We start from the raw sequence: 21,134 nt of genomic DNA, 5'->3' as shown, positions 1-21,134 counted from the left end.
GAAACAAGAGTTGTAACATCTGCTGTTGCTGATCCTGGGGGAATGAGCATAGCTGAACGGAGAAGAGGGGAAGTGGTTAACAATAAGGCAAAGCCCACGTCTGGATGCGCCAAGGGTTACGGGACACAATAAAATTCCCACGTGTACATCCTCCTCTTGATCAAGCTGAGTTCTCAATGCGTAATAAGCTGCTGTCTTCATGGGCAAATTTACTGGGCGAGTGATTAAAGGCTATCCAACTTGACCTTTACAACTGGATGAGAAAATACAATCTCTTCCTTCCTGACATCACAAATTACTCCATCGTGACTCAGGGGTTGCTGGTGGACTGCAGAAATCACAAGTGTCCACTCTATGAACGTCAAAGCGGCTACTCTCAAGGGCCAGCCATTACGGAGGCTGAGAGGAGAATAACAGTAACAAACATTTCTAGAGCCTTACATACCAGGCACTGTTTAAAGGGCTTTATACTTATTAACTCATTTAATCCTCACGGCAACCCTTGAGGGAGGGCTCTTATACCCACTCTTTCCTCCACTCTGCAGGTGAAGTCACTCAGCTAGCATGTGGTGCAGGTGGAAGTCAAACCTGACAGCCGGCTCAACCTCCGTTCCTACACGAGGCCACATTACTTCTGCTGTGGAATGAAGGAAACAAAGGAAAGCAGCACAGGAAGGTCACTGAATGTATCTGCTAGACAAGCATCACCGGAAGAGCCCAAAACGTTCAGTGTTCAGTCGTGTCTAATTCTTTGCTTCCCCATGGACTGTAGCCTCTGCCTGTGGGATTTTCCAGGCAAGGATATTGGAGCGGGTAGCCATCCCCTTCTCCAGGGGATCTTCCGACCCAGGGATCGAAGTTGGGTCTCTCACATTGCAGGCAGATTCTTTACCATCTGAGCCACCCGGGAAGCCCTAGGAAAAGCCTCAAATTGTTGTGGAGAGGGAAAGAGACTGAAAGAAAAAAAAAAATACATCTAACCCCAGGAGTAAAGGCTGCTGTGTGGGGAAGAACTCAGGGGCTTCCTCAACACCAGCTGAGAGCTCACCTCCTACGACTCACTCCAATTCATCCTCCAAGGCCTAGGTCTCTGTCACTCCAACCAACCCTCGAGAGTTCCGTGAGAACCTTGTGCGGTCCCACACTCCATGAAAGGCCCCAAGGCAAATAACACAGTATGGCCTGGGCTACCCTGTGCTTCCCTTCAAAAGCATATCATCTAGGAGTCCCCTTTACACCTCCTTCCCCTTCACCCTCGGTATCCAGTCTTTGACTAAATCCTATTGGTACTGCCTATTACAGACACCCAGAGCCCATGCTCCTCTCTCACCTCCACCAGGACCAGCCTAGTCCAGGCTCTCATCATCGCCCACGTGGACCAGTGCAACAGCTTTCCAACTGCTCAGCCTACATCTGCCCCTCTGGCACCCACTGCCCACCCTGGAGGGGCAGTGACCCCTCAGGACACAGCCTGCTCTGGGTGACCAGTGGGAGAAGGACAACGACCTGACAAAGCCCACCAGGTTCTGCACAGCTTGGTGCCTGCCTCCCTATCCAGCCTGGTCTCCCACGCCCTCCTCCTCAGCCTGCATGTCGGCCACATCAGCCTTCCATCAGCCTCTAGTACCTGCCAAGCTCCTTCCTGCCTTGAATCCAAGCCCCTGCATGGAATGCTTCTCCTCTCTGCCCTGTGAGTTTCTGTGTATCCATCAGACCTCAGGACAAGCGTCATTTCCTCTGGGAAGCCTTCTCTGCCATCAGGCTCTTTAAGCCCTGTGTATCTTTCCCTCTTAGCACTTGTCACAATTGCAGTATCACATTTGTTTATGTAATTATTTAAGTCTATCCCCCATCAGTTTATAAATTCCTCTTTGAGGGCAGGCTCTCTGTTTTTCTGTTCACCATATTGCCCCAGAATCCAGTGTGTGTGCGTGTGGGTGGTAAGTCGCTTCAGTCGTGTCTGACTCCTTGTGACCCCATGGACTGTAGCCCACCAGGGTCCTGTGGGTTCATGCCCTCTTCCAGCAGATCTTCCTTACCCAGGGATCAAAGCCATGGCTCTTATGTCTCCTGTATTGCCAGGCGGGTTTGTTACCACTAATGCTGCCTGGGAAGTCCCAGCACAGGCCTTGCAAACAGTAAGTGCTCAAAAGATTTCACTAAGTAAGTTAGTTAATAATGACTTTAAGTAATGAGAGGTTTTTAAACCATTCCAGCGGGGGCCCGGGAAACATTTGGAAGATTAAGAAACAATATCTAGGCTTGGGCATTAACACGGGCGGCATCACCAAATGCTCTCATATTACTGGAAAGAACATTCCATTGAAGACTGTCATGCATATGATATTCATCCAGAAAGAAAGTCGTGAAGCCTGTCCAGTGAGAGAAGCAGGGCAGCAGCCACCATGGATGGACTTGGTGTCCTCCCAGGATCTCACAGGCAATTCAACCAGCGCCCAGGGATGGCTGCTTCTATCCTCTCCCTCTTCTCTGGAGCAGTGGGAGCTTCTTAACTGTCACCTGGTTTCAGCAAAGGGCCCTGGGCTTCCCCTTAACCCTCTGCTCCTTCTGCCCTTCAACTGTGACACTCCCTGTCCAGCTGCCTTATCAGCAAATGGCCACAGTCTTGTTTCCAGAACTGGACATGTGGGATAAAATCCCTTACTGACCCCAACTGCGTATCATGTTCAATGCATAAGAAAAGAAGGTTAGGAAAGTACAGTTCTTTTAACAATCAAGCAGAACTGGTTCTACTAGTTATGCTGACAGACTTTTTTCTCTGCCACAGGCCAAAAAGGAACTCAATTGGAAAGTGATGCAAATTTTCAACAAATGGGGTGTTAACCAAGGCCCCTGTGGTTTGTGCAGCACCTCTCTGAGTTCTGACAGAGCTTGCTATTATCACAAGAGTGTAGCACAGACTGCCAGCTGGCGCTGGTCACAGAACATCCAAGTCTTCAAACCTGGGAATCCTAGAGGCCTGCATTCAGTCAGAACAGCAGCTTGAAATAAACGGAGGGAGAGCAGTTATGCCAGAGGGGTGGGATCAAGGTTGGGGTTTTTTGGTAAATTGCTTATTTCAATATTTACCCCAATGCTATGGCTACCTTTGTTTGTTTGTTTTAAAAGGGGATAAGGGCATAAACAGCAGGTCTTCCAGTTTCCGTACATTTTACCCCACAGCTCAAAAGGAGCTACCTCTGTTCCCGCTGCGCTTGGACAAGCAACAGTTCCCAGGACTTGCTGCCCCGACATGGCCTAGGAACCCCGCCCCGCGCTGAGCCAGAGGCACTCCCATTCTGGCCACTTGTGTGCCAGACAAGATGTGAGAACTGCCACCCATTCTCCAGCAAGCTTGCGGCCCAAAGGAGACATGCCCTCTGGGACCCACCTCACACAGCTGGCCCAGCATGGATTCCTTTTCCATTTTTTTTTTTAAATTATGGCAACAGTCACATAATATAAAACATAATATTTTAACTATATTCAACTGCACTGTTCAGTGGCACTAAGTACATCCGCCTTGTTGTGCAACTGGTCCAGCATTTAAAAGGCGTCCACCTGATCGCTCAGACTTTTGTCTCTGAGGAGGAGTGGCACAGATCACAGGGCTGCAGTGAGCCTGTGGAGCGAAACCAGTGAGTCAACACTCAAGCTGTGTGTCTGGTTCCTCAGGGCCGCAAGGTGGACCTGCCTCCAGTGAATACCGACTGATTCCAACAACCAGCTTCCAGGTAGGCTAACCACCAAACACCCAGGATAAAAGATGAAGAACTGACTTCAGCATTCAAGACATTTAGATGAACACATAAAAAAAAAAAAAAAAACTGGAAAACTGGGGAATCAGTGCTATAAATATTCATTCATTATGCTAAGTCACTTCCGTCATGTCTGACTCTTTGTGACCCCAAGGACTGTAGCCTGCCAGGCTCCTCTGTCCATGGGGATTCTCCAGGCAAGAATACTGGAGTGGGTTACCATGCCCTCCTCCAGGGGAATCGTCTCAATCCAGGGATGGAATCTGTGTGTCTTACATCTCCTACATTGGCAGGTGGGTTCTTTACCACTTGTGTCACCTGGGAAGCCAGTAACATATTAATATTAGACACCGACAGAAGGTTCTCTTTTTACCCGTTATCTCACTTAATCCTCTCCACTCCTGACTGACATTACTGCTCCCATTTTAGAGATGAGGAAATCGAGGCTGACCAAGGGTAAGTGAAGCGGGACCTGAGCCTGGGCCTGCCTGCCCAGCACCGTTCCCTTCACTGCAACGATCCTGGGCCTGCCCACCAACCACATCCTCCCAGGCAACGCTGTCTCCTCCCCCGGCCTTTCAGATGCTCTTTCACCGACTGCACTGTCCTTTCTTAGGCACCCGCTGTACCAGCACAGCAAATGCGGGCGTGAACACCGCGCACAGCCCCACCCTCCCCAGAGCGAACGGTCCGACCACAGCAGGGGCAAGCGTGAAGCCACGTGTGCAGGGCCACGCCGGGGGCGGGCAGGCCACGGCAGGGACGCGGCACCAACACCAAGCACACGTGGAGGGGAGGTCAGAAAAGATGGCTACCCTCAGGAAGTGTCATTTAGGCTGAGACCTGAGAATCAGCAGAAATGAGTTCCGGGCCAAACAACCGACCCGCTGTCTGGCTGCTCTTCCTCATCTCCCTCCTGGGCATCTCCTCACAGGTCCTCTGCTCCTTGGGGAAACTCTCCAGCAACCCGTGCTGATGGCCCTCCTCCCCTCAAACGGACCTTTACTCCAGACTCCTCTTCAGGGATCCGGATCTGGACCCCAGACAGCCTCCCGGCCACTCGCACTGGAAAGGCCCTCAGACTCTCCAAATTCCCATTTCTAAATCAGCTCATCACTTCCCCTGTCCCTCTCTGAACCTGCGGTCCTCTGGACTCCAGCCCTGCATCCACCCGGCAGTCATTCTCAGCTCTCCCTTGCCTCTCGTATTTCTGTCTGCTCTGCTTTCCCGACAGCTCCAGAAGCCATCTGCACCCGTCAGCCCTGGCTGCTGCACTTACCCCGGCCACCATCGGGCGTACTGCACACTTCTGATTACCCTTGCGCTGCCTTGCCACTATCCCGCCCTTGGACCCACAGGGCCCCTCATCCCCCTCGCCAGTCCCACCCAGCCAATTCTCTATCCAACCCACTGCCACATAGTTCAAGTCCTCTGCAAGCCTTTATTAGACTGCAATAGTCTCTTTCCTTGTCTGTCTGCCCGAGTGATGCTAAGTAGGGGCTGGAGCTGTACTTTTCGTATTTTTAGCCTCAACAACATATATGCTCCTAGATAGCAAAATGCCAGTAAAAGTCTACTGAAAGCATGCATAACAAAATACAAAGAGAAAAACAATTCTTGACCCTGGTAATATTTTTTAATCCTAAACACAGTTCTTGAGACAATTCTATTCAAACTGACTACCTAATACTGTTGCACACCTATAACTTATATAACGTGTGTGTGTGCTTAGTCACTCAGTCGTGTCCGACTCTTTTCAAGTCCATGAACTGTAGCCTGCCAGATTCCCCCGTCCATGGAATTTTCCAGGCAAGAATACTGGAGGGGGTTGCCATTTCCTTCTCCAGGATCTTCCCGACCCAGGGATGGAACCCATGTCTTCTCCACTGGCAGGAGGATTCTTCACCACTGAACCACCTGGGAGGCCCAACTTCTACAATACTGTACACTGACTATACTTCAAACGAAAAAAAGCTTTTTTTAATTTTAAAGGTTAAGAATAAATGAACAAAAACTACTACCTACGTTTGCGATCAGTGGTAAGTATCACTGACCTTTCCTCACACCTCTTCCTTAGCTGGCTTCCTGAAACACGCTCTAGTTTCATCAGTAGGGCAAGGGCATGTTCAAAAACAGACTCTGAATCGGAAGCCTGATCACTAAGGATGGAGTTTAGAGGCTGAGTGAGTCTACCTACTGTTGAGGTCTAGGAAGCTGGAGAAATCAGTTTAGGGTTTGTTTCCTGGAGCCGATTTCCAAGGCTGCTGGCCCCCCACTCCTGGACAGACGACTCTGCACCCTGCCGAGTCAGCCTGACCAGGTACCAGCTTTGCCGCTGACCACAGCTCGACTCTGCTAACAGTACACTGCCTTGGCAAGTGGAGACAAGCAACAATTACTGTTACAATGAAGCACAACGTCAGCATCTGAGGTCCAGTAAGAGGCGAACTGACGCTCTCTGTCTGGACTCAAGGTCCCAGACCACAGACATGAGGCAGTTCGAGACCAGGTTTTAAGGACTCTGCTCTTTACACATCATGCAAATCAGTTCTCAGCCACAAGCAGTGTTCATTTCACAGGGTGAGCTGGGAACTCTCAGGAGCACTTCAGGCTAAATATCCATTATCCACAGAAACAGACTAACTTAAACATGTAAATATGTAATTAGCAGAGGTTTTACTATGTCCTATTTCACATGCCCTGTGTCGTTTGTCTTAACAACAATCCCATAAGGAATTTTCATTCTTACTTCACAGATAAAACCAGTGAAGCTCCAGGAGGTTAGATGATGTGCCCGGGCTCAGAGGGCTAAATAGGTGGTGAAGCTAGGACTCAAGACTTCAGACCCCAAGTTTGGTCCTTCTGATTCATAAACTGTGATTCCATAAGAGTTTATTAAGACATAACTCCCATACCAAACAATTCACCCATTTAAAGTATACAAATCGAGGTGTTTATCAGTCCACTCACAGGGTTGTACAACTGTCACCAGAGCCAACTCTAGAATATATTCAGGTACCCCAAAGTGCCTTTACCCAACAGCAGTCACCCCATTCTTCCCACAGCCCTAGGCAGACAATCTTAAACTTTTCTCTTATTACAAAATAGTACTATCAATTGTCTCGTCAACTCTGACAAGTCTCCAGGGCAGGGGAAACAGGCAACGACCTCCCACGGCGCCCTTACCACCGACCCCCCCACACCCAACAGCTGAGCAGACCTCATTCATGTATCATTCTAAATCCTTTCTCTCCCATTTAGATCTCCTGCTAGTCCCCCTTATCTCAGATTTTTTTTGAAGGAAGAAAGTAACTGCTCGCCAAGATGATCCCCGGTAAAGCCCTCACCTGTTTTGACAGCTCATCACCCACTGCCCAGCAGTGGAAGGTTTACCAGTGCTTCTTAGCAAGGATCACTCTTACCAGGCACTCCCCAGGCCTTTAAATAATCCAAACCCTTTATCACATTCTCCCTGGTAGGAAACTCAAGCTAGAGAGGAAATGGTGAGACCGTGGGCAGCGTAAGCCTCAAAACCCACAGATCTGACCTCGCCAAAGAGCTGGCTCAATTCCAGAAGACAGGGCCTGAGCCCAGGAGCTGCCTGAGGAAGCTAAGGGCGGCCCAAGACACATTGTGGGCAACAGCTGGGCTTCAGGCATCCATGCAGGTCAACAGCCTACCAACCTCAGCACCACAGTGACAGTGAAAAGGAATATTTTTAGGCAGAACATCTCCTGCCAAAGCAGACTCTTGGGGCACAAAGACCCAGAGTCAAATCAGTGATCACACCGAAGTTCCTCGTATAGTTCTCAACCTCAGCCCCCAAAGCTCACTCTGCAGGAGAGGTGAACACGACCTGAGTGAAGGGCCCTCTCCCATGATGGCCAAGCCACCGCCCATTCACCCTCCCTGAAGCCACCGTGAGCTCCACAAGGCCACGCTGAGTGGTGGGCACTACAGCCCTGCCCTGGAGGAGCTTACAGTCCTGTCAGGGAAATAAGAGCCGCAGACACAGAGCACAAAGGAGTCGACAGTAAACGCTCGAGGCGCCATCAAAGCCCGTAGCCACAGTCAGCCTGTGCCACGGAGGGCAGAGCAGGGAGGCTGCCAGGCACGAGGAAAGACTTGGGAACACAAAGGGGCTGAAGGAACAGGAGCCCTCGGCTCGGCCTGGCCGGGGGCCTTCACACTGCACCTCTCACACCCTCTCTCTTCTGGTCTGTCTCTATTCTTGGGCTTCCTCTGTGATTTCATCCGAAACAGCAGTTCTTAAGAGGGGCTGAAGGAAGAGATGCTAATGAACTGAAAAAAACTACAGGTTCCTACGCAGGTCTCCCTCCCACTCCCCACACTCCCCCACATACACCCTTCCCAGCACCCCCGGGGGTCATATCTGAATCTCTAAAGCAGGACTGGGGACAGTGAGTTTTGAAAAAGTTGTTCAAGAATCATGCTGTGGGTTTTTCTTTTTTAAAAAAGCTCCTTGAACAAAATATTGTTTAAAAACACTTGCCTAATCCAGGAAATGAGATCCAAAGAGGTGAAGGGGCTTCCTCGAAGACACTCAGATATGAAATGGCCACAGCCCAAGGTTCCTGAATCGAAGCTATTGCTCTATCAACAAACCAGAAGCAGGCAGAATCTGGGTGAGCCTGGGAACAGTGCTAAAGTTCGGACCAGTGAAAGGGGCAGGGGACGTGAAAGACCCTTAAATAGGAAAATGACATGTCAAGGCAGTGTCCAAAAGGAGCCTGGCCGTGATGTGAGGGGTGTCTGGGGGAGGGGGGCTCAAAGGGAGCAGTGGTAGGTGGGAAAACCTGTGTAAGGTAAGCAGCTGCAGTTGGTGGTCCCGGGCATCAGAGGAGGTGCTTGGTCTGGACCACACAGGACTGAGGAAATGAGAGAGGTGCTGGCAGCAGCTGGGAAGGAAGGAAGTGGAGCTGAACTGGAGGCAAAGTCCCAGGACCTAACATGCTGCCCAAACCCCAGGGCCCCCAGCCCCGAGACAAGGGAAGATACTGTTGCAGGAGGGCAGAGAGGGCATCCATGACAGCTCACTGAGAAAGAAAACCGTGCTGGAAGAGAGATGGGAAGGGCGCACACTGTGGGTATGGCAGGATCCCACAGTGGGGATGGTGCCCCCAGCTCCAGACTCACGCCTCTGAGAGGGCAAGCGAAGAATGATGCTCAAGAGGAACCAAGTCAAGCCTGGCCGTTATCGGGACCCGCTCTAGTGGCCAAAGACAAGGGCACACGAATGAAGACACACAGCTGCGACTTCTGGGGTGAAGACTTAACAGCAAGTACTGCAGTTAACATTTCCAAAGCATTTACTACAAGCCAAGTTGTACTGAGTTAGCAACTCTCCATGGAGGGCCTCACTTGAGACTAACGACACCAGTATGGGCTGGATACTATGTCCTTTATTCCCATCATATAGACTAAGAAACTGAGGCTTAGACAACGTAAATACCCAGCCTAAATCCAAACAGTGAGTAGCAAAACTCTGATTCCAAAGCCATGCCCCTCATGACACTGAGAGTGAGGAAGGCAGTGCTGGAATGCACACAAGCGCTAGGAGAAGAGGTCAGGGGGCGGTCACGAGACCACCAAAGTCTATCATTTAAGCTAACTGATGGGACCAACAGCAGCTGCAGGAACACACGGCACTGCCTTGTGTGTGTGCCCTCCTTGTCCCCCTCCAGGGCTGTGCTGGGCTGTGCTTAGTCACTCAGTTGTGTCTGGCTCTTTGTGACCCCATAAACTGTAGCTCATCAGTCTCCTCTGTCCATGGGGATTCTCCAAGCAAGAATACTGGAGTGGGTTGTCATAACCCTTCTCCAGGGGATCTTCCCCACCGAGATCGAACCCAGGTCTTACACACTGTAGGCAGATTCTTTACTGTCTGAATCACCAGGAAAGCCCAGGAATACTGGAGTGGGTAGCCTATTCCTTCTCCAGGGGATCTTCCCTAGCCAGGAATCGAACCGGGGTTTCCTGCATTGCAGGCATATTTTTTACTACCTGAGCTACCAGGGAAGCCCCTCAGGGCTGCTATGTATAGATGTCAGGTCAGCAGAGGAGCTGGCAAGGAGCTGAAAGCCTTGGGGCAGTAGCTCCTCCATGATCTTGGAAAAAGAGGAACTGGGGCAAATGAGAAGCCGCCTACAGGCTCACCAAGAGCCAGGCTGACCTACACAGCAGCATCCACAGAAAACAGGGAACAAACTGCAGGTCCCAGCGGTACCCCCGGATTCTACCCTTTAAGACCTGCCGCATTCACACGGCCCACATGCACCTTATATAAGAGATGACGACAGATGGTCCGACCACCTGGTCCCCACGCACCTGTGAGTCTTCCAACTTGTCCCTGTTGCTTGCAGCCTCCTCCTCCCCACACCGGAGCCCATGTCAACGCTGCCCTTTCCAAGTCCCACGCAGCCTCCCAATGAGGCCAGATGCTGCTGTGGGGCCGCAGCGGGCCCTCCTCCATGCCCAGGAGCGTCATGCGCTCCTCCCTTGTCAACAGGCAGCACCTACCTCCGTGCAACACAGCCATCTGTCGACGTGCCATCTCGCCGGCAGAATGTGGGCCTCCCGACTGCACAGACTGCTTTTTTCTCTCATTCCTAATTCTAACACAGTGCTTAGCAAATGGTAGCAACACTCAATAATTCTCCCAATTCAAGTTATCGTTTGGGCGTACATGGTGTTTCTGCTCATGCTCAAAATAAGCCTGCCAAGAAGATGGGCACCCAACGTTAGATGAAGATCAAAGGGAGGCTCAGAGAGGGGAAGTCACACCAGGAAGCAGATCTCAAGGGATTCAAGCAAAACAGGGATACGATCTTATGTATGGAGAAAAGGGTAGAAGAGTGAGATTTTTCATCCAAAAAACTGGGACCATTCCCATCAAAGGCATTCTCAGGGATCTTAAAAAAAAAAAAAAAAAAAAAAAAGCCCTCTCAGCAAAAACAAGAACAAACAAACAAACAAAAATCCAGCAGTTCAGGATCACTGCCTGAAGCAGCGGCTGACAATCTGTGACCAGGGAAAAGGCAGACTTCAAAATATGCCACCCCTGTGGCCAGCGCTCTCATGCACAAGCCCTGCTTTTCTCCTGGCCGAAGCCACCCTCTCCCCACAAAGCAAACAAGTGAGGGCTCAGACTCCTCCTCTGAAAGGCCGCCCACCAGCGAGGTGTACAAGGACTGAAGCGTTTAACGTCAAAACAGCACTCGATCTGGCTACTGCCTTTGGAGCACGTAAAGAGAATTATTACTCCCAGAGGTGATTTGATTTTCCTTACTCGTATCTTCAGTAAATCATTGACCAGATGTGATAAATGCATAAAATGTGGCCTATGATGGAAAGACTCAGAAATGAGGAGAGAGGAAAAAATAAGTCCACAGAATGAATCCAGCAAAATGTCAAAGGCCAAATGCTAACAATGAAAAAAAGCCGACCGCTCAGTGTTCTCATTAGGTTGGAATTTTAAATATAATCAAAGCATTCTCAAAAGTAAAAAGGAAATAAGAAAAGAGGAAAAGAAACTTTCAGAGATCGTGAAAAACACTCTAAGAAAGAGTTACCACACAGCGAACTTTCCGGGCACGGTGCCATGGCAACAACGGCAACAACTAAAATACTCCACTGTCATTAACACCTTAGCTTAGGGAAAGATTTCTGTATTCTAAGACTGGTGACTGAGTACTTTCTGGAACCCTCCAGGGGGCTCCTGAATAACAGTAACAATGAAAGCCCACATCTCCTGAAGGTTACCCAGCTAGTGGCCAAGTTCTGTCTCCTGAAGGTTACCCAGCTAGCGGCCAAGCTCTCTGCTAAGCAGCACCCGCTGTGCACAATCACAGTTCAGATTCATAAATGTTCACATACACCTATCAGATAAGACAGATGTCATTATTTCCACTTTTCCAGTAAAAATACAACTGAGGCTTGGAAGGACTGGCCTCATGCATAGGTAGCAAGACGGAGGAATGACAAGTGGTTGCTTTCCCTGGAGAGTGATGCCCAGGTACGCAGAGGGGGCTAGGGGAAGGGGGAGGCCCTGTGGCCCTTCCAGCTACTGGAAAGGTTTGCTCACTGCTGGGGCCCCTCTCCATGTCTACCTCCTCTCTTCTTCCTTCCGAAGCAGCAGCAGATTAGAGGTTGGCAAAATTATTCTGGTTCAATCCTACCTCCCAATCTACCTCAAGAGGCTGATTCTAAGTGATTTATTAAACTACAAACCCTCTGTTCTCCTTGGGGTCTCAAAAAAAGCACATCAGAAGTCACTAGTGTGGACTTCCCTGGTGGTCCAGTAGCTAAGAATCCACCTGCCAGTGCAGAGGACATGGGTTCGATCCCTGGTCTGGAAAGATCCCACATGCTGCAGGGAGGCTAAGCCGTGCACCACAACTACGGAAGCCCATGTGCCCCAGGGCCTGTGCTCCACCACAAGAGAAGCCACTGCAACGAGAAGCCCTTGGACCACAACTGGAGAGTGGCCCCCACTCGCCGCAACTAGAGAAAAGTCCACATGCAGCAATGAAGACCCAGTGCAGCCAAAAGTAAGTGAAAAAAAAAAAGACATCGCATTAAAACCTGAGGGTGGCTCCCTGCTGGAAAACCAGCTCTTAAATGTCTGCCCTGCTGACAGGAATCAGTGGTACCACCTTCAGTCATGATTACCACAGGGCAGGCTCTAAGTCTTTACACATACTGTGTTTGCAACCGTGTAAGACACAGACCAAGCCTGGACATACTAAAAGAGAAAATGGAAAGAGTCACTTTGGCTATTAGGGTAGCATAATTAAGGGTAGCTTCATTTTCCTAACTTCCAAAGTCGGCAATATTGTCTTTATCATAAAAATAAGGTATACATCTTTTATAGTGATTAAAAAATCTTTTTCTGACCCCCTAAAAACTGAGTTCTCTCTGATGCACACTGTGACACAGGACGGTTTCCTGTGGAAGTAGTCAAAGGACACCAAAATCCTGCTGAGCATGTGCAGAGAAGGACCCAGAACGTCTAAGTTTCTAAGCATGGGTGTCCCACAGCCTGAGACTCTAACAGCACGGCTGGTTTTAACGTCAGAGACAGAAGCAGGGTGCGGAAGAGTGGTGGCCGCAGTGGGGGCTGTCGCAGTGGCCACTGTGCTGCTGGCTGCAGGCAGGACTGCCTACATTAGCCTCCTGACATCTTCTGGTGCTCTGTCTGCAGAAGCTGTGTGGTGCTGGAAGGGACCCAGGGAGATGCCGCAGGAAGAACAAGCAGCAGAGAAAAAGCGGAAGCTCTGGACAAATCATCAGGCTAGAGCCACAGCTAGGAAAGTGGTCGTTTCAGGAAGAACTCTTCATGTCCTTCAACAGCCTGTGAAGTCACTACCGATGATCTCGAAGCTCAAGGAGAAAATTGTGCCCTTAGAAAAAGCAGTTGGGAATGGAGAAGAAGTCACAGGATCTAGATTTTGCTTTCAGAGGTATTCCTTTCTTGCTAGAACTGAGGAAGGAGGTCTGTTTTAGGATAAGCCAATCTCTTCTTGTCATTGACCCATCAAAGTCATCAAAGTTGGTATTAACAGTTCAATACCATCGTGTTCCACCAAAAAATAATCTCAATCATTTCATCTGTTCTGGACTCCCAACATCTAGAACAGTGCCAATCACCACCCGGTGCTGAGTAAGTACCTGTTGAACAAATTTATCATATCTCCAATGAGCCCCATATCTGCTCATGATCCCCTGGTGGACAAACTAACAAAAGCCAAGAAAGAAACTGCTGCCAGAGAACAGGAAAAAGCACTCTCATGTGCAAACACCAGGCATGCCTACAAGTATGCTTCACTAACGATATCCCCGGCATTCACAAACAGAGGGATAAGAGAATGGCCCTGGAGTCCGACCACCCTAGTTTAAATCCTGGCACCAACCCTTGCCAGCTGTGACCCTGAGCAAGGAACTCTCTGGGTCTCACTTTGCACATCTGGACACAAAAAAGAGAGGTCACGGTAGTATTCACCACATAAGACACATGAGGATGAAATGAGATAAGGAGTTTCTGGGACACAGAAGTGCCTAATCAATACCAGTAAAAAAATTTGTCAATTTTAATATATACCCACAGTCCTAGCTCTGGGAAGCACACAGGATCACAGGTTCACTTTCCCCCCACCAAAAGAAACAGCCCTAAGTGAGGAAGAGGCAATCAGATGCATTATTCTCCCTGGGGGAATCAATGCAAAGCATTGGCTCTTAAATCTGGAGTTTTTGGACTTTTCTCAGTCTTCACATCTCTTGTCTGTTCTCAAATCTACGTAAAACCTTTCCTGAACTCCTGTGGGTCTGGCTTAGTCACAGGCACTGCTGGCCTCAGGAGACAGCTCTTAACCCTGCTCTACAAAAGCACTGTACCCGTGGGCAGGACAATTAACCCTAAGGGCCTCATTTCCACATCAACAGAACAGACCAAGAGTTCACGGGCAGACTGGGTCATCTCTATATTTTCTTCCAACTCTAAAAATTCACAACTAAGTAACTAATAACTATTACTAGTACGTTCAAGTCAAGCACTGACCTAAACTCAACTAGAAAGGACATCTTAACCATATGTGGCATACCACACAAACACGGGCACAAGTAGAGCAGACTCTCAATTCTTCCTGGTCTTAGTTTCAGAAGGCAACACACAGCACCCCGAGGCGTTTACTCAGCTCTCTCATCATGAGAGAACCCGTTCTTATTAAGTCAGAACTTTCTCCTAGGACCACCATTTAATGGGGTTTCCCTGGTGGCTCAGCAGTGAAGAATCCGCCTGCAGCGTGGGAGACCTGGGTTCAATCCCTGGGTCCGAAGAGCCCCTGGAGAAGGGGATGGCTACCCACTCCAATATTCTTGCCTGGAGAATTCCATGGACTGAGGAGCCTGGCAGGCTACAGACCATGAGGTCGCAGAGAGTTGGATATGACTGAGCAGCTGAGCACACACACCGTGGTGCTTTATTTATTAGTACAAGCTGCCAAGTACAGACAGTAAGCATTTCTAACCACTAAGAATTACCAAAGCAGAGTTTACAATCTCAAGGTAACTGAGCAGAGAACTGACAGTCTTAAGGAAATCAGTTGTCCTTCGGTACCAGAGAAGGTAACTGACCAGAAAACCATTTTAAAACCATACTACCTTCCTGGCCTCTTTGTGCTACCTAACTTCTCCCATCACACTGTCTGTCTCTGTTGAGGAAAAGGGGTCTAATTTAAAAAGAAGTTACAGTTGACAACTGACAAGGTAAGACATTTACAATATACATTTCTGGTGAAATGGGCAGATTATAAAATAATGTGATCAGCAATATTAATCCCATTTTGGTAAAAAAAAATATATATATATATATATATATATGCATGCCCTACACACACATCTGACAGGATAACACTCCAAGTCACTAATCAGCTTGCAATTTTTCCATTAAAAAAACGTTTGCTTATCTACATTGTCTTATTTTTCTACAATGAACACTAATCGTTTCTGAAATCACCATAATTCAAACACGTGTTTTCTGTACAAGAAAAGAAGAGCTGGCACCCAAACTATAAGCTAACACCTCGCTGAAGCAGAGCTCAGCATCCAGGGTTCCATTCACAGAGGCACCTTGTGCCTGGGCCTATGCTGGGGTGAAGGTGCTGACATGTTTTCAGGTACCAGCCACTGGGTACCACCAAGACCGGCCCAGCTCTCTCCCTCCTGTTCACCTCAGCTTCCAAAACCATCGACTTCCTATTTATCAAATTTATTGATGTGCCACCCTTTGGGCAGAGTTTACAAAACGCAACCGAAGTTCCTAAATTACAGCTCAAGATTTTAACTTGCTTGTTCCCTGATTTAGGAGAATCAGCGACAGAAGAGCCAAGTTACCATGGCAGAGATCCAATGTTAATGGAGGAAGTAAACACCTATCCCTCATTTTAGGCCGTCCAATGCCAACCCTTTCTGATCACAAGAGAAAAAAAAAAGCTATTATGTGTAAAAGCATCATCTTCAAATACTCTTACCCAGTTAAGCCTTCTGCTTTTGATACAAAGTGCTAACTCTTGATAGGCTCTTTGGCATACAGAACATAGATCCTGTTAAATATTACAAGGTCTGATCAGTCAAGAACAAGTTCATCACTGGACACAGGGACCATAAGGCACCTTACATCCTGAAGGTTGTTCTGGTGGCTTAGTGATCTACCAGCAAAAAGAGCTGTGAGAAATTGCGACCTCCCAGCTCACAAAAGCAAAGCGCGTACAAAGAAGTGATGGGGAAACACATGAAAAGCACTGACAATGAACTCGATATGGGGGAGAGGAAAAAGAACAGCAGAATGACAGTCGTCAGAAGGACTTCTATTAAGCGAGCCAGCGGAAGTTCATCAGGCCCAGGACTCTCAGAGACACATAGCTACACCTCAAAACCGTATTTCCGATAATGTAATGGCTAGCAAAAGCTAGACTATACTTAATGACAAATTGCTTCCTCACTCTTTCATTCCCTTATCTTCTAAAACTCATCGACAGTTTAGGTCAGAGCCTTACACTCTGTCACAAAATATCTTTAGAGACAGATTTCAACAAAGCAGCATAGTGTCTACATAGCATTATTTTATTGCAAGGAAAGAGAACTGCCAAAACTATAAGGATCTGAAAAATGTGACCACTTCAGGCTTATTTGGGGGTTGACCCACTCCCCTTCCCTAATATCCCTCAAAGGAAATATATCAGGAGCTGAAGGCAAAGAGGGAAAACATGCCTAATTACAACATGTGTGCTTGGTGGATAAAAAATTGGAACATTCTTGAACTCTGGCCACATTTCAGAAGACTTCCACTCGCATTCGAATCTCACTAAAGAGGAAAGGTTAAAAGATCAGTTGCATTTCAACCCAGGCTCAACCAAAAAGACACAAAGAGAAACTGACCACATTACTTACCCTCGATACTAAAAAGGGAGCCTGCTGAATATTCAAGATGACCCTGACTCTTTATCAGGCATTTACAGAGGAAGTGGTTTTTATTTTAAAATTAGGACTAAAAATAAGAAGAGTACTCTGCACTGGAAAAAAAGACACACATTTGAATTTAAAGATACACATGCAAAGGCTTCAGGCCGCTGGTGGTTTTATTGAAGCACTCCCTGATGAAGACCTCTCCTCACAGTCCACCTGCCTTTGCTTTACAGAGGTGGGAAGACAGCCCAAGAATTTGCCAATGCTTCTGCACCCGTTGCTGATTAAAGTGCTAAGAGAGGAGCAGGGGAAAAAAACTCTTCAGAAATCAAAAATGAAAATGCATCTAATCAAGCATTTGGATCAGGAGCTCAGCGTGGCCTACAAGTTGCAGCCTAACTTCCTCTCCGGGGACTCGGGCATCCCCCTCCCTCACTGGATTCTGCAGGGCTGGTTTCCTTGATGGCCCTCCAACACTCCACACTCTACCCTCAGATCCCAAGCATCCTTCAAGTCTTTGCTCAGATGCCCAAGTGCAAAGAAGAAAAGGGGGTCTTTTCTTTTCCCACCATACTTTTCAACTTCCAATATACCATATAATTGAAAAAAGAAAAGTGTTAGTCATGTTCAATTCTTTGCGACCCTAAGTACTGTAGCCCTCCAGGCTCCTCTGTCCATCAAGATTCTCCAGGCAAGAATACTGGAGTGGGTTGCCATGCCTTCCTCCAGGGCATCTTCCCAACCTAGGAATCATACCCACGTCTCCTGGGTCTCCTGCATTGGCAGGCAGGTTCTTTGCCCCATGGGCCATCAGTCAATCCCTATTTTTATCCCACTTGCAACTTCTAATATACCATATAATTACTTATATCTATTTTACCGATTGTTTACTCCTCTCTCCCTCAGACAAGCTTCCAGAGAACAGGGATATTTATTCTGTTTACTGATGTATACCCCAAGCAGTTTAGAACAGTGTTTGGCCCTGAGTAGGAGCTCAAAAAATATCTTCTGAATGAATGAATGAACTTGACACTAAAACTCCAGGAGGAAAGTAAGAAGGAGGTGGAAAGGCTGATGCTGAGGGAGTGAAATGAAAGGGGGAAGAAGCGACAGAGGGGAATTTACAAGGAAGAGATAGATACTGATTGAGGCCGGGACCGACCCCACTTTCTCCCAGTAGTGCTGATGGGAAGCGGGAAGCAGGGCACCGGGTCCCGCCAGCGGCATCATAGCACTCTTAGAAGCAAGCAGCTGAGATAAGCAAGCTCTACAGACTCACTGAGAAATGCCGAGAGCAGGGCAGACCCACCCGCCGGGATTGCAAGCTCTACGCAGGTCCCCGGAGTTGGGGCGGGGGGTGGTCAGTCCCCCCAGCCCTTGCCCTCCCGTGGTGCCCCAAACCCAGCTCCCCTCTACTGTAGCCAGGAGCCAGCCGGGCCGCAGGACCTTCCCGGCCAGGGCCCCTTCACCTGGTATCCCGGTGAGGTGGGCCCTGCACTCGAGCACCTGCCCGCCCGCGTCGGGGAATCCCACCCGGGCCCGCCAGGAGTCCCAGCGCGCCCCTGGGCCTTCATCCCGCTCAGCTCCCCTCTGGCACACGGGCAAGAAGCGCTCGCGGCCCTCCGGAGGCAAGGAAGGGGCTCCCGGCGCCCCCCGCCCCTGCCACTCCAGCACGACGCCCCGCCCGCGCGACGCCCCCTCACCTCGGGGCGCACGTACGACACGAAAGAGGGCTTGGGCGCCTTGGTGCCGCCGCCACCGCCGACTACCCCTTTTCCCAGCATACCGCCACCCTGGGTAGCAGCAACGCGCGGGAGCAGAGGCGGCCGCTCGCAGCGGCCACCAGCACTGGCGGCCGGGGCTCCGCCCATCCCCAGGGCCGCCGCGGCCGCGGCGCCGCCCGCATCCGGCTCCGCCGCCGACACCGCTCGCCCCGCCCAGGCCCGCCCGGGCCCCACCTCCTCTGCGCTTGGGCCCAAGCAGTAGGGAACCCGCCGCCGGAGGCCACGCCCCCTCCGTTCGCGACAGGCGGATCTGATTGGCGGATAGTCACCTTCAGCTGGGCTCCATTCCACCCTCTTGCGGCCAAGCCCGCCCCCATGCGTTCTCTGATTGGCCAAAATGCTCTGCCGGCCGCGCCCACGCCAAGCCCCTCCTTCAATGAACCTGGAGGGATGTTTTCTCTGACCAATCCAGAGGGTTTTCTCCAGATTCCCCGGCGATTGGATAGCAAGAATGTCGCCGTCGCCCAGTGATCCTTAAGTTGTGAGCGTTGGTTCACTGCAGTTCTCTTTCCTGTCCGTTTTGGAACAAAACTTCCGAAAGCGTACTGTATGGAACCTCACCGAATGAGTTTCAAACCCCCATCAGTGATGTTCAGGCTTACTATTTTGAAAAGTGAAAGTAGCTCAGTTGTGACCGACTCTTTGCAACCCCATGGACAGTCCATGGAATTCTCCAGGCCAGAATACTGGAATGGGCTCCAGGGGATCTTCTCAACACAGGGACTGAATCCAGGTCTCCCACATTGCAGGCGGATTCTTTACCAGCTGACCCACAAGGGGAAGCCTTACTATTTTAAGTGCAGACAAAAATGAAACAAATCAAGTGCTAGGCACTTAGGAATAGGTTTGGATGTTTGATCGTGAAAGGCCTTGTAGACCTCTTTTTTCCTAACTTCTTTGCTTTTTTTAACCTATGGTTCTAACAATATAAAAGCCCTTAAGAGATTTCTTTTATTCACCCTCCCGAGTTAGTGTGTTAGTCGCTTAGTCGTGTCTGACTCTTTGTGACACGACTGTCACAAAGAGGAGTCTGCCAGGCTCCTCTGTCCATGGGCTTCTCCAGGCAAGAATACTGGAGTGGATTGCCATTTCCTTCTCCAGGGGATCTTCCTTACCCAGGGATTGAACCTGGATCTCCTGTACTAAAGGTGGATTCTTTACCATCTGAGCTATAGGGAAGTCCTAAGTTAGCAATAAAACCCTCACTGTTAGCGTAGATTGCAAAGAAAATTCATTTAAATTAGACATTTGGCTCCAAGCATTGTATTAGACACAGGTGAATAAAACAGGACCCAACTCTCAAAAAATTCAGTCTACTGGAAAAAGCTACTAATAAATATTTGCAGTTACCTTTGTTGGTGTCAGACACTGGTAAGCACTAGTCTCATCAATAATTAATGCTGTTTACCCTCTTTATCTCCATGACTGCCCCACCACCAGCATCCAAGTCACTTCAAGTAAACACAAAATCTAAGCGAAAACAAATGTGCTTACTTTTGCAAACATAGTGTTGTAGCCACGCGTTCCGGGAAACAAACTCACTCAGAAGGACAATGCAGATAGATAGTGGAGTGCAGTTTATTACATCAGCAGGCCCAAGGCAGAGTCTCCTCTTACCCAAGGACCCTGACCAGTTTTTGTGAAAACCTTATATACCCTAAGTGTACTTGCTCAAATCCACCTCCCTAAATTCCTTGAAACTAGTCTGGACAAGGTAAAAGAGAGATACGATCAAAGTTAATCCATGATTCAAGTGTCATAAGCCTAGAGAGTTAACAGTGGACATTTATCAATAGGCCTGTGGTCATATCCCGATAAACATAATGGAATTTATGTGTTCTGTTACAGAGATAATTAGCATATTCTTTTAGGTGACGGAGAGTCCAAGTTCAAGTCCTAAGGCTCTTTTATCCCGGGGGTCTGATTTTCCATTGGTATGCCATTTCTATAGATACGGGGCACAAAGTTCAGAGTCCATTGGGAGGGTGACCCTGCGTGTAGCCTAATGTTCGCAGCCTGGCCTAGGATGGAGTCCAGCTCTGTCTGTTTCCTCCTTCACTAGGTTAGGAAAGTCCTGTGGCCTCATTTCCACCAGACTGCCATCCTTCAATCTATCCAGTACAGCCGTGCTGGAGCCACCAGCATCACATTGTCCCAGTTCTCAAGCGGAAGAGCAGACGCTAGGAATTAGCCCCAGTCTCACAACAAGTTATTGACAGAGCTGGGATTCCAACTCAGGTGTTTCTGATTTCAAAGCCCAAGTTCTAAACATTATAATTACACAAATTAGGAAGGAGCACCATAAAGTGAAAATGTTAACCACTCAGTCGTGTCCCACTGTTTGCGACCCCCGTGGACTGTAGCCTGCCAGGCTCCTCCGTCCATACGGATACTCCAGGCACGAATACGGAGTGGGTTGCCATTTCCTTCTCCAAAGGATCTTCCTGACCCAGAGAGCGAACCTGGGTCTCCTGCACTGCAGACAGATTCTTTGCCATCTGAGCCATCATGCGGGGATGTGGCCATTTCATCTGCTGGGCAGCCTCCCAGGAGCACCCTGAGTCTCTCTCTCCTAATTACTTTCTAGGTCTCATTTAGGGGCCGTGGAAAA

At 49.1% G+C, this 21,134-nt stretch overlaps 1 protein-coding gene across 2 annotated transcripts in view; it reads right to left on the bottom strand.

Annotated features, from left to right (window-relative positions):
• MTMR12 (myotubularin related protein 12) overlaps window positions 1-18,547 on the bottom strand; it is a 66,167-nt gene extending 47,620 nt beyond the window's left edge. For both annotated transcript variants that reach the window (XM_068990475.1, XM_068990476.1), the window contains exon 1: window positions 18,443-18,547. In XM_068990475.1, the coding sequence (XP_068846576.1) occupies window positions 18,443-18,523 (81 nt within the window). In that variant the 5' untranslated portion in view covers window positions 18,524-18,547. The remainder of the gene's footprint in view (window positions 1-18,442) is intronic.
• Window positions 18,548-21,134: the final 2,587 nt, after the last annotated feature.

The sequence above is a fragment of the Capricornis sumatraensis genome, chromosome 18, assembly GCF_032405125.1.
Source record: "Capricornis sumatraensis isolate serow.1 chromosome 18, serow.2, whole genome shotgun sequence".
Classification (NCBI taxonomy): domain Eukaryota; kingdom Metazoa; phylum Chordata; class Mammalia; order Artiodactyla; family Bovidae; genus Capricornis; species Capricornis sumatraensis.
This window is presented reverse-complemented; position numbering and strand designations above follow the sequence as displayed.